The sequence below is a fragment of the Tenrec ecaudatus genome, chromosome 18, assembly GCF_050624435.1.
Source record: "Tenrec ecaudatus isolate mTenEca1 chromosome 18, mTenEca1.hap1, whole genome shotgun sequence".
Lineage (NCBI taxonomy): Eukaryota > Metazoa > Chordata > Mammalia > Afrosoricida > Tenrecidae > Tenrec > Tenrec ecaudatus.
Window position 1 is genome coordinate 6,739,926 of NC_134547.1, and position 13,760 is coordinate 6,753,685.

General features: G+C 55.5%; 1 protein-coding gene across 1 annotated transcript; it reads left to right on the forward strand.

The window, feature by feature from the left end:
- Nucleotides 1-210: 210 nt before the first annotated feature.
- On the forward strand, nt 211-7,364 carry KLK14 (kallikrein related peptidase 14). The gene is made up of 5 exons (XM_075536989.1): nt 211-250; nt 1,417-1,588; nt 3,972-4,225; nt 5,595-5,731; nt 7,212-7,364. Exons 1-5 carry the CDS (start codon nt 211-213, stop codon nt 7,362-7,364), a joined length of 756 nt encoding a protein of 251 aa, XP_075393104.1.
- The last annotated feature ends 6,396 nt before the right edge of the window (nt 7,365-13,760 follow it).

Here is a 13,760-nt window from a genome sequence, read left to right on the forward strand (position 1 = left end):
GCTCAGCATCTTTCCCTATCCCCCCACCAAGAACCACCCCCTCTGTGCCCCACCCTCTTGACCCCTAGCCTCTACCTCTCTCTCCCTGTCTCTTTGCCTCCGAGGGTCTCCCCATGTGAAGAGCCCTGGCTGTCTCTGACTCCCATCCTGGTTTATTTGCCACCTTCTCTTTCTCTGCAGCTCGTCAGAACCTGTCGCCCATCCACCAGAATGCTCTTCCTATTGACCGTGCTTCAAATCTTGGCTGTAGGTAAGGCAGCAATGGACTGGGGGAAGGCCGGGAAGTCCTTGGGGAACTAAGATGTTCACAGGTGGGCTGACAAGAACAAACAGGGAGCATTTGGGGACTTGGGAAGTGTGTGTGTGTGTGTGTGTGTGTGTGTGTGTGTGTGTGTGTGTGTGTGGTGGCTGAGGAGCGTGTGCAGACCCAAGTCCTGAGTTGTGCAGACATCAAAATTTGGGGATTATAGGTGACAACTGGTGATGAGAAACAAACCAGGAAAGGCGGAGAGCTGTGGGGTCCAGAGGGGGCTGCATTGGGAAGGATGTGTTAGAGAGGAACTAAGATGGAAAACGACGGAATATTGTCAAGGGTACTAGTGGAAGGAGGTGATGGAGAGAGAGGTCATGGGAGAGCCAGTGATATGGTGGATGGAATGGGTGTGGGGTGAGATGATGGATTCGGGGTGGGAGGGGTTCACGTTGATTGGGAAGGTGATGAAAAGGGCAGGATGTCCTTGGAGATGTTGAGGAAGGACCACTTGAGGGTCCAGAACATGGCATGGCCTATTGTCAAGAAGGGTGATCAAAAGTAGAGATGGAAGAGTGGAGTGGAGAGTAGCCGTTGTATTGAGATCTGGAGGAGGGAGCGGTGGGACAGATGAAAGGGTGCCATGAGTTGGGTGCCATGAGTTGGGTGCCATGATTTGGGTGGCCGTGAGTGGGACTGAACTCAATGACACTGGGTCTGGTTTTTGACGGTGGTAACTGGAGCCCTAGTGGCCCGGCGCCTCCATTGTTGAGCTGCTCACCGGAAGGTTAGCAGTTCAAACCCACCAGCTGTTCCTCAAGAGAAAAATGGAGGCCATCTGTCCCTATAAAGATGTACACTGCCTCTGAAACTCTGTGGGGTCATTCTGCCCTCTCCTATGGGGTCTCCATGAGTCAGAATCAACTCTGACAGTGGGAAGGACAGCGGTGACTCTGGTGGTGGTGGTGGTGGTAGGGGAGGTCTGGAAATTTCTTGATTGTGTTGGGCAATCCTGGGGGTGATGGTGGGCAGACTGAGGTGGCTGGTTTGGAGGCTAAGCTGAAACAAAGGGGGGTTGTGGGCACTTGGGTTCCTAAAGAGCGAGGGAGTAGAACATGTACTCATCTGCTTTTTTCAACCCCCACCCAATGCCTGTCTATTTCTAGCCATGGTACAGAGCCAAGAGGATGATAATAAGATCATTGGTGGCTATTCATGCATCCCGAATTCCCAGCCGTGGCAGGTGGCCCTACTGGCAGGCCCCTGGCGTAGCTTCCTCTGTGGCGGGGCCCTGCTCTCAGACCAGTGGGTCATCACTGCTGCTCACTGCGCCCGACCGTGAGTGATTTCACCCCTTGCCTTCTGGAATCTAGAACTTTGGGGCTCGGCCAAAACCCCAGACCCCTGTTTAGAACAAAGTGTCAAACCTATGCCCCGGTGTGGAATCTAGCGAAAGGTCTAGCGCCAAGGACAAAGCTCAGAACCTGGAGTCTAACCGGAAATCTTGGTTTAGCTTCTGCAAGCAGATAGATGGTTTAGAGCCCATGGCCAACTTAGAGCCTCATGAAGAGCCTAGACCCTAACATATAACCCGGAGATTCTTCCGGAGCCCACCAAAACAAACTCACTGCCTTTGAGTTGATTCTGACTCATAGTGACCCTTTAGGACAGGGTAGGCCAGCCCCTGTAGGTTTCCAAGACTGTAACTCTTTACAGGAGTAGGAAGTCATTTCTCCCTCAGAGTGGCTGTTGGTGATTTTTGAACTACTGACCTTGCAGTTAAGGGCACAATGAGTAACCACTATGCCGCCGTCACCACCACCACCACCGGAGTTCCTCTCCGGAGCACATGTTGTGCATAAAGACTCCAATGTAGGGCGTGGTCTACAATCAGGCACGCAGAACCCTTCAAAGGATGCTGCCTGGAACCCAGAGCCCAGTTCATAGTCCAACCATCAATCCAGAAAGGACCAGAAGCTCCTAGGATCTGTGAGGGAGTCCTGCTGATGCATACGGCCCAGTGCTTAGAAAAGACATTCAACTTTCAGCCCATTCCACACCCAAGATTTAAGGCAGAGTCAAATCTCCAGCCCTCCTGCTAATAGCTCAGAACTCGGTTTCTAAACCTTGGAAGGCAGATCATAACCTGAGCTCCAGGTAGAAAGCCACGGCCCCAGATTCTCCACCTAAACCTAGAACCCACACCACACTCCAGCCTAGAATCAAAGACCAAACCAGATCCCAGAACCCACCCAATGACATGAACCCAGGTCGAATGCCTCCACAGGCAGTTCCATCTCGAATTTAGATACCAGGTTTCACCCTGGTATCTAGAACACAACCGCGAGAGTGTAAAGTAGCATCCAGCACCTTGAGCTAGAACCATAACCTGGAGCAGTGCCTAGAACCCAGAGCCCAACCTGGAGGCAAGAGCTCAGACCAGAGACGAGAGGCAAGAGTTGAATTACTAAGACCTCTAGTTCAACCTGAAACATCCCAGCTCAGAATAAAGAGCTCAGTCCAATGTTCCAAACCTTGAGCCCAGCTGGGACCAGAGCTCACACCAGTGTCTGGAACCCACATCCTAAACCCAAGCTTTCTCTAGAACCCAGAAACGGGAGCTCGTGTCAATGTCTAGAATCCAGGCTCCACTCATTGTAGAATCCTCATCCTACTATAAATCTTAAAGCTCTGACCCGTTTCTAGCATCCACAACCGCAGATTCCATGCCTACATCTGGAACCCCAGTCTAGAAATCAAAGGCCAGACCAGAGCCCAGAACTTACCTAAGGACCATGAACCCAGATTTCACGCCTTGACAGGAACTTCCGTCCAGAGCCTAGATTCCCAAGCCATTACACAGAGCTGGAGAGAACCCTCCGCCTCCCCTAAGCTGGAAGGCTCACGCCCGCATCTAGAAATGACGCCATGATTCAGACTCAGTCCAGAACCCTGATCCTAGCTTACAGTCAAAAGCTCAACAGGTCGACAACCCTGAGCCCAGGCCCACGCCAGAATGACCACTTCAGATTTAGAGTCCAGAGTCACAGTCCTGACTCCCACCTGAGAAGTCCAAGCATAGGACCCAACTCAGACTCTCACAGAGCTGCACCGAGAACTCATCGCCATTCTTGGCGCCCACACCGGGGCTAGAGCACCGCTCCAGAGGAAGGTGGCAGGTGCTGAGTGGAGGGAGGATGCCCAGGCTGTGGGAAAGAGTCCAGGAGACCAGGCAGCGCCGAGCCTGATGCCAGAGGGATGTTGTTCTTGCTGGGTGCCACGGAGGTGATGCCAACCCAGTGACTGCAAGTGAGTCAGAATTGCCCGGGAGGGTTTGGTTGGTGGCCCTCTTGGCAAAAGCCTGATTCCAAGGTGTCTCCCCATCATCAGAGCTGATGAGTGAGTTCAAACCACCAACCACTTTAGGTTAGCAGCTGAGAGCTTAACCTTGGCACCACCTGGCGGGGTTCCTTGTAGTCAGAGGGAAGGTTAGGCTTGAAGGAAAGCTCTACCACAGCGATGGGGATGGGCATGGGCATGGATGGGCATAGGGATGGGTATGGTGATGGGCATGGGCATGGATGGGCATGGGGATGAGGATGGGTAGGGGTCTAGAAGGTATGGAGGAAGAGGGGGAGGAGAGGGGGAAGGGGTTGGAGAGTGTGGAGAGGTCTCTTGGTCAGGCCATGAGAAGGACGACCCTTGGGGGGTCTTGGGCCAGGATCCTCCGGGTTGCATTGGGCAAGAACAACCTCAAGCGCTGGGAAGCCACACAGCAGGTGTTGCGTGTGACTCGTCAAGTGCCTCATCCCCGCTACAACTCCCAGACCAACAACAACGACCTGATGCTGCTGAAACTGGAGAAGCCCGCCCAACTGGGGAGGGCCACCAAGCCGATCCAAATGGCCCAGGACTGTGCCAGCTCCGGCACTTCCTGCCGAGTGTCGGGTTGGGGCACCACCTCCAGCCCCATAGGTGAGGACCCAGATGCCCTGCATCTGGAAAGAAGGGATGGGGAGTTGGTCAGGACTCCTGGTCTGAGGGAGGAGGAGGGCTGGGGGTCAGGACTCCTGGTCTGAGGGAAGAGGGCTGGGGGTCAGGACTCCTGGTCTGAGGGAGGAGGGCTGGGGGTCATGACTCCTGGTCTGAGGGAGGAGGGCTGGGGGTCAGGACTCCTGGTCTGAGGGAGGAGGAGGGCTGGGGGTCAGGACTCCTGGTCTGAGGGAGGAGGGCTGGGGGTCAGGACTCCTGGTCTGAGGGAGGAGGAGGGCTGAGGGTCAGGACTCCTGGTCTGAGGGAGGAGGAGGGCTGAGGGTCAGGACTCCTGGTCTAAGGGAGGAGGAGGGCTGAGGGTCAGGACTCCTGGTCTGAGAAAGGAGGGCTGGGGCTCAGGACTCCTGGTCTGAGGGAGGAGAAGGGCTGGGGGTCAGGACTCCTGGTCTGAGGGAGGAGGAGGGCTGCGGGTCAGGACTCCTGGTCTGAGGGAGGAGGAGGGCTGGGGGTCAGGACTCCTGGTCTGAGGGAGGAGGGCTGGGGGTCAGGACTCCTGGTCTGAGAAAGGAGGGCTGGGGATCAGGACTCCTGGTCTGAGGGAGGAGAAGGGCTGGGGGTTAGGACTCCTGGTCTGAAGGAGGAGGAGGGCTGGGGGTCAGGACTCCTGGTCTGAGGGAGGAGGAGGGGCTGGGGGTCAGGACTCCTGGTCTGAGGAAGGAGGAGGGCTGGGGGTCAGGACTCCTGGTTGAGGGAGGAGGAGGGCTGGGGGTCAGGACTCCTGGTCTGAGAGAGGGGTGGGGGTTTCAGGACTCCTGGTCTGAGGGAGGAGGGCTGGGGGTCAGAACTCCTGGTCTGAGGGTGGAGGAGGGCTGGGGGTCAGGACCCCAGGTCTGAGGGAGGAGGGCTGGGGGTCAGGACTCCTGGTCTGAGGGAGGAGGGCTGGGGGTCAGGACTCCTGGTCTGAAGGAGGAGGGCTGGGGGTCAGGACTCCTGGACTGAGAGAGGTGGGGTGGGTGTTCAGGACTCCTGGTCTGAGGGAGGAGGGCTGGGGGTCAGTACTCCTGGTTTGAGGGAGGAGGGTGGAGGTCAGGACTTCTGGTCTGAGGGAGGAGGGGCAGGGTGCTGGTCCTCGGGGTCTCAGAGAGACAGGGCTGGGAGCTCCTCTGGGACTAATTGAAGCAGTGGCATCCCTTCCCTGATATCTGAGGTCTCAGGGAGGAGTGGGTTAGGATGCTGAGCTACAGGGTTTGAGGACAGTGGGGTCCGTAGCCCAGCCTCCTGGGTGTACTAGAGGACAGACCGAGTGATAATCCCTCACTATGAATCCCACCCCACCCCCCTCGCCCACCAGCCAGGTACCCTGACTCTCTGCAGTGCGTGAACATTGAAATCATTCCGTACCAGGCGTGCAGGGAGGCCTACTCTTTAGCGATCACTCCTGGCATGGTCTGTGCAGGGGTGCCTCAGGGCGGCAAGGACTCCTGTCAGGTGAGTCATGGGTGGAAGCTGGACAGGGTGGTGAGGGGGTGGGGGTGGTGGGGGTCACCCCATTTGGAGATAGGACTTAAGACTCCAAGGCTCCAGAGGAGACGGTAAACCCAGGGCCCGAGGTAACCTAGCGGAAATCCCAATCCAAACCACTTCGTAGCTGCATGTGCCTGGCTAATGGCCCCACCCCTGTGGACCTCCGTTTTCCCATCTGCCGAGAGTGGAGAGAACCCCTCTCAAGGGCAGCTGGTGGGACTAGAGGAGGCCCACTCCACCCCCACCCCTGGACCGGCTAGGGTGGTGCCTGCTGGTAGCTCAAATGACAGCTGGCATCATCAGGGTGACCTCCCTGGGGCACACAGGGTTAAGCAGGGTCAGGCTGCTCATGGAGAGGAAGGCTGCCCCCATCCCCAGCACCCTACAGGAGAAAAGCAGGAGAGGCAGCCAGCATCTGCCCAGAGCCAAGGCCTCGGAACCCCATGGGGGGCAGTTCTACGCTCCCCAATGGGGGGGTCTCTAGAAGTACGAATGGCACAGCGGTTCTCAACCTGTGGGTCGTGGACCCCTTTGGGGGTCGAAGGACCCTTTCACAGGGGCCACCGGATCCATGCCAGTAGCAACATGACAGTGATGAAGTAGCAACGAAAATAATTTCATGGTTGGGGGGTCACCACCACATGAGGAGCTATATAAAAGGGTCGTGGCGTGAGGAAGGTGGAGAACCACTGAAGTGGCCCTCAAGGTGGGAGGTGTGGACTCTCTTTGGAGTTGTGTCTTCCTTGGAGAAACGACCAGGGAGCCCTTGGGCCCACCCGAAAAAGCCCTGCACCACTAACCACAAAGATGGGTGTTCTGAAGCCAAGGGGAGGCCATCGGCCACTTGCAGGGGGGGAAGCTCTACCCTGTCCTGCAGAATCCCTACCACAAGTTGGCCTACACGCGATGGCCGGGGCCGGATGGCCCTGTGGGGCACTGACAACCTCAGCTTCCTGCAGACTGCCAAATGAGGCCACCACCACCCCGGCACAACCCTACAGGACAGGGGAGAATTGCTGTCACTCTCTACGGGAGTAGAAAGCCCTGTCTTTCTCCCAGTGGTTTCGAACCGCTGACCTCGTAGTGAGCAGCCCAACGTAACCACTATGCCAACAGGGCTCCCACGCCACTCATTCGGGTGTCTAAAATCCTTCATCCAGCCCTAAGGGAGGCAGAGATGAGGAGATGTTAGAAGAGAGAGAGGTGGCCAGGGATGGCGCTAAGATGAGACTCAGGGGCAGAGAGACAACAGAGAGGGGCAGAGGTCGGTGCACAGGGAAGAAACACACCCCAGCCCCCCCCCCAGCTGCAGGCCAGGATCCCCCAGCATAGGAGGATGGCCCCTGGGGACCCAGCCAGAGACGCAGTCTTCTCCTCCCATCTCTGCGCCTGGGCTTCGAGACCCTGGCTCTGGCCACTTCTTGAAGGTGTGTCTCCCCCACAGGGTGATTCTGGGGGACCCCTAGTGTGCAATGGAAAGCTTCAGGGACTCGTGTCCTGGGGAATGGAGCGCTGCGCCCTGCCGGGGTACCCCGGAGTCTACACCAACCTGTGCCGGTACCAAAACTGGATCCAGGACACCATCCGGGGCAATTGATGGTCGCCCGGGACCGCCTGCCATGGGGGCAGCTGCCAGCCCTGTGCCTGACCCCTCTGCTCTCTCAGACCCCTCACCCTCCTCACCCCTCTATTCCCTCAGACCCCTCACTCCTCTGATCCCCCAGACCCTCACCTCTCTGCTCCCCCAGCCCCTCACCCCTCCTCCCCAAGACCCAGGAATCCTGACCCCTCTTCCCCAAGACCCAGGAGTCCTGACCCCCAGCCCCCAATCCTCCCTCAGACCAGTAGTCCTGACCCCCAGCCCACCTCCCTCAGACCAGGAGTCCTGACCCCCAGCCCTCCTCCCTCAGACCAGGAATCCTGACCCCCAGCCCTCCTTCCTCAGACCAGGAGTCCTGACCCCCAGCCCTCCTCCCTCAGACCAGGAATCCTGACCCCCAGCCCTCCTCCCTCAGACCAGGAGTCCTGACCCCTAGCCCCTCCTCCCTCAGACCAGGAGTCCTGACTCCCAGCCCCTCCTCCCTCAGACCAGGAGTCCTGACCCCCAACCTCTCCTCCCTCAGACCAGGAGTCCTGACCCCCAGCCCTCCTCCCTCAGACCAGGAGTCCTGACCCCCAGCCCTCCTCCTCCCTCAGACCAGGAGTCCAGACCCCCAGCCTCTCTTCATCCCTCAGACCAGGAGTCCTGACCCCCAGCCCTCCTCCTCCCTCAGACCAGGAGTCCTGACCCCCAGCCCTCCTCCTCCCTCAGACCAGGAGTCCTGACCCCCAGCCCTCCTCCTCCCTCAGACCAGGAGTCCTGACCCCCAGCCCTCCTCCTCCCTCAGACCAGGAGTCCTGACCCCCAGCCCTCCTCCCTCAGACCAGGGGTCCTGATCCCCCTGTCCCTCCTCCCTCAGACCAGGAGTTCTGACCCCCAGCCCTCCTCCTCCCTCAGACCAGGAGTCCTGACCCCCAGCCCTCCTCCTCCCTCAGACCAGGAGTCCTGACCCCCAGCCCTCCTCCTCCCTCAGACCAGGAGTCCTGACCCCCAGCCCTCCTCCTCCCTCAGACCAGGAGTCCTGACCCCCAGCCCTCCTCCCTCAGACCAGGGGTCCTGATCCCCCTGTCCCTCCTCCCTCAGACCAGGAGTTCTGACCCCCAGCCCCTCCTCCCTCAGACCAGGAGTCCTGACCCCCAGCCCCTCCTCCCTCAGACCAGGAGTTCTGACCCCCAGCCCCTCCTCCCTCAGATCAGGAGTCCTGGCCCCCAGCCCTTTAAAGTACTGTAGGGTAGGGGAGAGGGCTCTGAATCGGCATCCTGTTCCAAGCAGACGCTTTTCAAATGGCTTTGCAGCTCCTCGATGTGATAATAAAGCAGACTACGCACACCCCGTCTCCTGGTGTCAAGTTCACGCCCACACCCTGTGTGTGCGCACTGGCCCCACAGGCCGAGCCTATGTCCGAGTTCCCAAAGGTGGGTGCCTCTTCCTCCCCGACTGGTGCACCCACCGGCTCAGAAGGAAGCTTCTAGAACCGCCTCCCTCAGAAACGTCCTCACTGCCATGGCGTCCATTCGGACAAGACGTTGTGATGTCCTGCGGAACAAGATGCACTGCCACCAAGGTGCTGTCACTCACAGCGACCCCGCAGTTAGGGTGCAACAGCCCCGTGGCTTCGCGAGACTGCAACCTCTGTTTGTTAGGTGCAAGGAGTAGCTTCCAACCCATATCGGCCTCTAGGAATAACGGGATTCTGGAAGCACTGCCTGGCCCACACCATCCTCACAATTGTTCTTCCGCTGAATGCAGCATAGAAAGCCTCCTCTTTCTCTCTCGCCAGCGCAGCGGCTGGTGGTCTTGAACTGCTGACCTTGAGGGTAATAGCCCAGCACAGCCGCTGTAGCAGACTACCAAACAGAAGTTTGGTGGGTTTTGTCTTTGTCGAGGTTGTTTTTTTTTAAATCCTCCTGTCCTCAGACCTCAGGGGAAGAGGGCATAGTTCTGAGTTCGAGCCCTGACAAAGGCCTGTGCCCCATTTCTTTCCTTATTTCAACCCTTCCTCGCAGCCTCCATTCCGCTCCCAGACTCCAATGCCCAGTCATACCCTGTATCTCCCAGAAAATGCTACTGCAGGGAGACGTTATGCCTGGAAGGGTGTCCCCATGGAGTAATTGGTTGGGCGTGGGGTTGCTAACCAGAAAGTTAGCGGTTTGAATCCATCAGCTCCTCCTTGGGAGAAAGCTGAGGCTGTCTGCCCCAATAAAGATTTACAGACCGGGAACCCACAGAGGCAGCTATAATCTGCCCTCCAAGGTCTCTGTGAGTTGGAGAGGACTTGATAGCAATGAGTTTGGCTTGGGTTTATTGTGTTGTTCCCTGGTGGTGCGGTGGGTTAAGCGTTAGGCTGCTGGGTTAGGCTGGGTTGACTAGAGAAGCAAATCCAGGGACACTCATTTTGTGTTCAGAAAGAGCTTTCTACCAAGAAATAAGCATACATCGAATATATGCAAACACCCAGCCCAGTCCATAACAGCGGGAAGGTGAAGGCAGAGACAGAAGGGGGGCGTTCCCAGGATCCTCCTTAGGAGCAGGCCACACCCACAAGGAGGCATCATCAGGCTTCAATTTGATTGACAGGCTAGACTCCACCCCCACACTTCATGTATGAAATTGACACGAAATGATGTAACTACCACAGCTGGTAACTGAGACATCGGCAGTTCGAACCCACCAGTTACTCCAAGGGAGAAAGCTGAGATTGGCTACTTCCATCAAGATTTCCAGTCTCGGAGCAGTTCTGCTCTGTCCTATGGGGTCACTCTGAGTTGGAATCCATCAACTCGACAGCAGCAGGTGTGTTACCAGGCATCCAGGGTCCGAGACTTACCTATCCCTGTTTCAACCAAAGACAGAATCCAAGCTGATTGCAGAATCTCTAAGTTTATTCTGCACGAGAGAGGCAGAAGGAAACGGTGGGGCTGGCTACCTCCAAGCCTCTTTAGAGATTCAGTGACAAACAAGCAAGTTTAGAAGCCTTACACGATGTGACAAAGGCATATTTTACAAAGGACACATCATAGTCTAAACAATGTGACCAGAAAGCAGGCTTTGCAACGATCTTAGGGAATTATTTACACTTGCCTTTCTCCTGAGGCCATTAGACCACCGAGCCCTGAGGCTTCATGAACCCGTGTTTATCTACGTTGGAGCATGCTTTCAGTGCCCGGGGTTACCAGCACACCACCTCCTGAGGCTTTATGCTGTATGTTTCATGTCTGGCTGCTTGTCTTAATGGCCTTGCTTGCCTCCTTCCTGAATTAGACCGTCCCTACCGATCAAGCTTAAAGGGGAATTCTTGTGTGTGTCTTGCAAAGAACAGGGCTGTTAAATGATGTTATCTTTCTAGTAGTGTGATGAACAGCCAGTTAACCCTTCCACCCCCTCTTCTCCCTGGTGGCTCGGGGGTGACGCGTTGCGCTGCTAACTGCAAGGTCAGCAGTTCGAAACCACCAGCCACTCCTCGGGAGAAAGATGGGCTCTCTACTCCCGTAAAGAGTTACAACCTTGGAAACTCACCAGGAGCAGTTCTACCCTGTCCCAGAGCAGTGCTTCTCCACCTTCCTCACGCCGCCACCCTTTCAGACAGTTCCTCCTGTGGTGTGACCCCCCGACCAGAAAATGATGTTCATTGCTACTTCATCACTGTCGTGTTGCCCCTGTGATGAACCGGGCGACCCCTGTGAATGGGTCCTTCGACCCCCAAAGGGGTCGGACCCACAAGTTGAGAACCACTGTCCTAGAGGGTCACCGTGAGTCAGTATCGGCTAGATGGCAATGTGTGGAGAGTCTGCATTCTATTGGGTCATGATTCCCCTTTCTCGCTCTCACGCATCCATTTCTGGGGCACCTAAGACATGCCCCATCTGCATTGTCCTTAATGGGCGATGAGTTGGAGTCGATCAATGGTTGATGGCAGTGAGTTTGGCAGTGAGATTTTGTTAGGAACCTCCGCCCCTCCCTCTCGCCCCACCCCCCTCCATGATGCTGATGTTTAACATGCTCAGCTGCTTCCCACAAGGCTGGAGGTTTGAATCCACCTAAAGATGCTTCAGAAGAAAGTCCTCGCGGGGGGCGGGGGAGTCTCACTCTGATAAATCAACCACTGGCAACTCAACGGGGTTAAGTCTTACTCCTACACATGTGCCGGAAAGTTTTCTGCAGGGCCTGGCTTTACTATTGCTCAAAGAGCTGTGGTGGCCAGCTCAGCAGTTCAAAGCCTGCCTGCCACTCCTCGGGAGGGAAACGAGACTCTCTACTCTCATCAGGAGTTACGGTTTTGGCATGGGTGGGTGTAGGACATGAAAAGATCATCATAATTTATAAATGATCAAGGGTTTGTGAGGGAGGGAGAAAAAATGAGGAGCTGATACTAAAGGCTCAAGTAGAAAGAAAATGTTTTGAAAATGATGATGGCAACAAATGTACAAATGTGCTTGACACAATGGATGCAAATATGGATTGTGATAAGAGCTGTATGAGCCCCCAATAAAATGACTTAAAAACACCAAAGAACAAAAATCATTGTTGTGTGCTCACCTTCCCCATATCAACGCTGAAGACAAATGTGTGCATCATAAGCAAGTGTGGTGAAGAAGGCTGATGGTGCCCGGCTATTGAGAGATATAGTATCTTGGGTCTTAAAGGTTTAAAGGTGAACAAGTGGCCATCTAGCCCAGAAGCAACAAAGCCCACAAGGAAGAAGCACAACCAGCATGTGTGATCACGAAGGGTCGAGGGGACCAGGTATCAAGCACCAAAGGGGGGGGGGATCATATCCTCGTGAATGAGGGGAGCATGCGATGGAGACCCAATGCCCATCTGGAGACAACTGGACAACCCTTACAGGGGGGTAGTGGGGAGGAGATGAGTCACTCAGGGTGCAGTGTAGCATCGATGAAACTCACAACTTTCTTTTAGTTCTTAAACGCTTCCTCCCCTCCACTATCATGATCCCAATTCTACCTTGCAAACCTGGTTAGACCAGAGGATGCACAGCGGTGCAGATGGGAACGGGAAACACGGGGAATCCAGGACAGATGAACCCCTTAGGACCAGTGGTGGGAGTGGTGATACAGGGAGGGAAGGGGGAAGGGGGAGGGGGTAGAAAGGGGAAACTGATTACAAGGATCTGCATATAACCTTCTCCCTGGGGGGTGAGCAACAGAAAAGAGGGTGAAGGGAGATGCTGGGAAATGTAACATATGATAAAATAATAATTTATAAATTATCAAGGGTTCATAGGGAGGGGGGAGGGGGGAGGGAAGGGGGGAAGAAAAATGAAGAGCTGATTCCAGGAACGCAGGCCAAAAGTGAGAGTTTTTAGAACAATGAGGGCAATGTGCTTTACACAATTGATGTATGTGTGGATTGTGATGAGGGTTGTATGAGCCCCAATAAAATTATTTTTTTTTTTAATTTTAAGAGTTACAGTCTCGGACATGGGAACAGTTCTACTCCAAGGTGATGAGTTGGGAGCATTATTTATTCATTACTTTTAAGGCATTGTTCCAGGGATCCTGGATAGTTCTTGAGAGGTAAGCATTAGGCTGCTAACCGGAAGGTCAGCAGTTCACACCCACCAGCCTCTCTGCAGGGAAAACCACGAGTGAATCCACTTGACAGCGGTGGGTTTGGTTTCTGTGGTTATTAGGCATTGATCGGGGGGAGGGGGATGGGGGGCTCATGGTGGTGGGAGGTAAAGCCATAGCAAGGTGGGCTCAAGCTCTGTCCTCACGAAACCAAACTCACGCTCATCGAGTCCTTGGTAGCTCAGGTCGATCTTAGAGGACAGAGTACAACTGCCCTGGTGAGTTTCTGAGACTGTAAATCTTTAGGGAAGCAGAGAGCCTCCACTTTCTCTGTCCCCGCCACCCCCACCCCCGGAGCGGTTAGTGGGTTCGAACCACGGACCTTGTGGTTAGCAGCCCGCCATGCAAGGGCACGAGGTTCAAACAGGAGACACACAAGAAGCGGGAGACTGATTTTTAAAAGCCAGAGTCCCTGTGTGTAAAAGGAGCCTGTCCATGTGAACCGGCTGTGGGCCCTGTGTCTGTGTGCCAGAACTTGTCTGCACCAGCTCCCAAGAGCCTATTGGCAAATGCTCAGGAATTTTTGGAGCCAGTTGTTAGAACACAAAACCAGCTGCCGTAGCGTTAACCTGACTCATGGTGAAATGCGCAACACACACACATGCACACACACACACACACACACACACACACACACACACACCCCGAGCGTGTCCCAGCAGAACTGCCCCCATGGGGTTTCCAGGGCTGTGACCTCTAAAATGAATATCACCAAGTCCTTCCTCTAAAGTGCCTCAGGGTGGAATTGAACCTCCAACCTTACAGTTAGCAGCAGAGCCTGTTAACTTCCTGTACCACCCTCCAA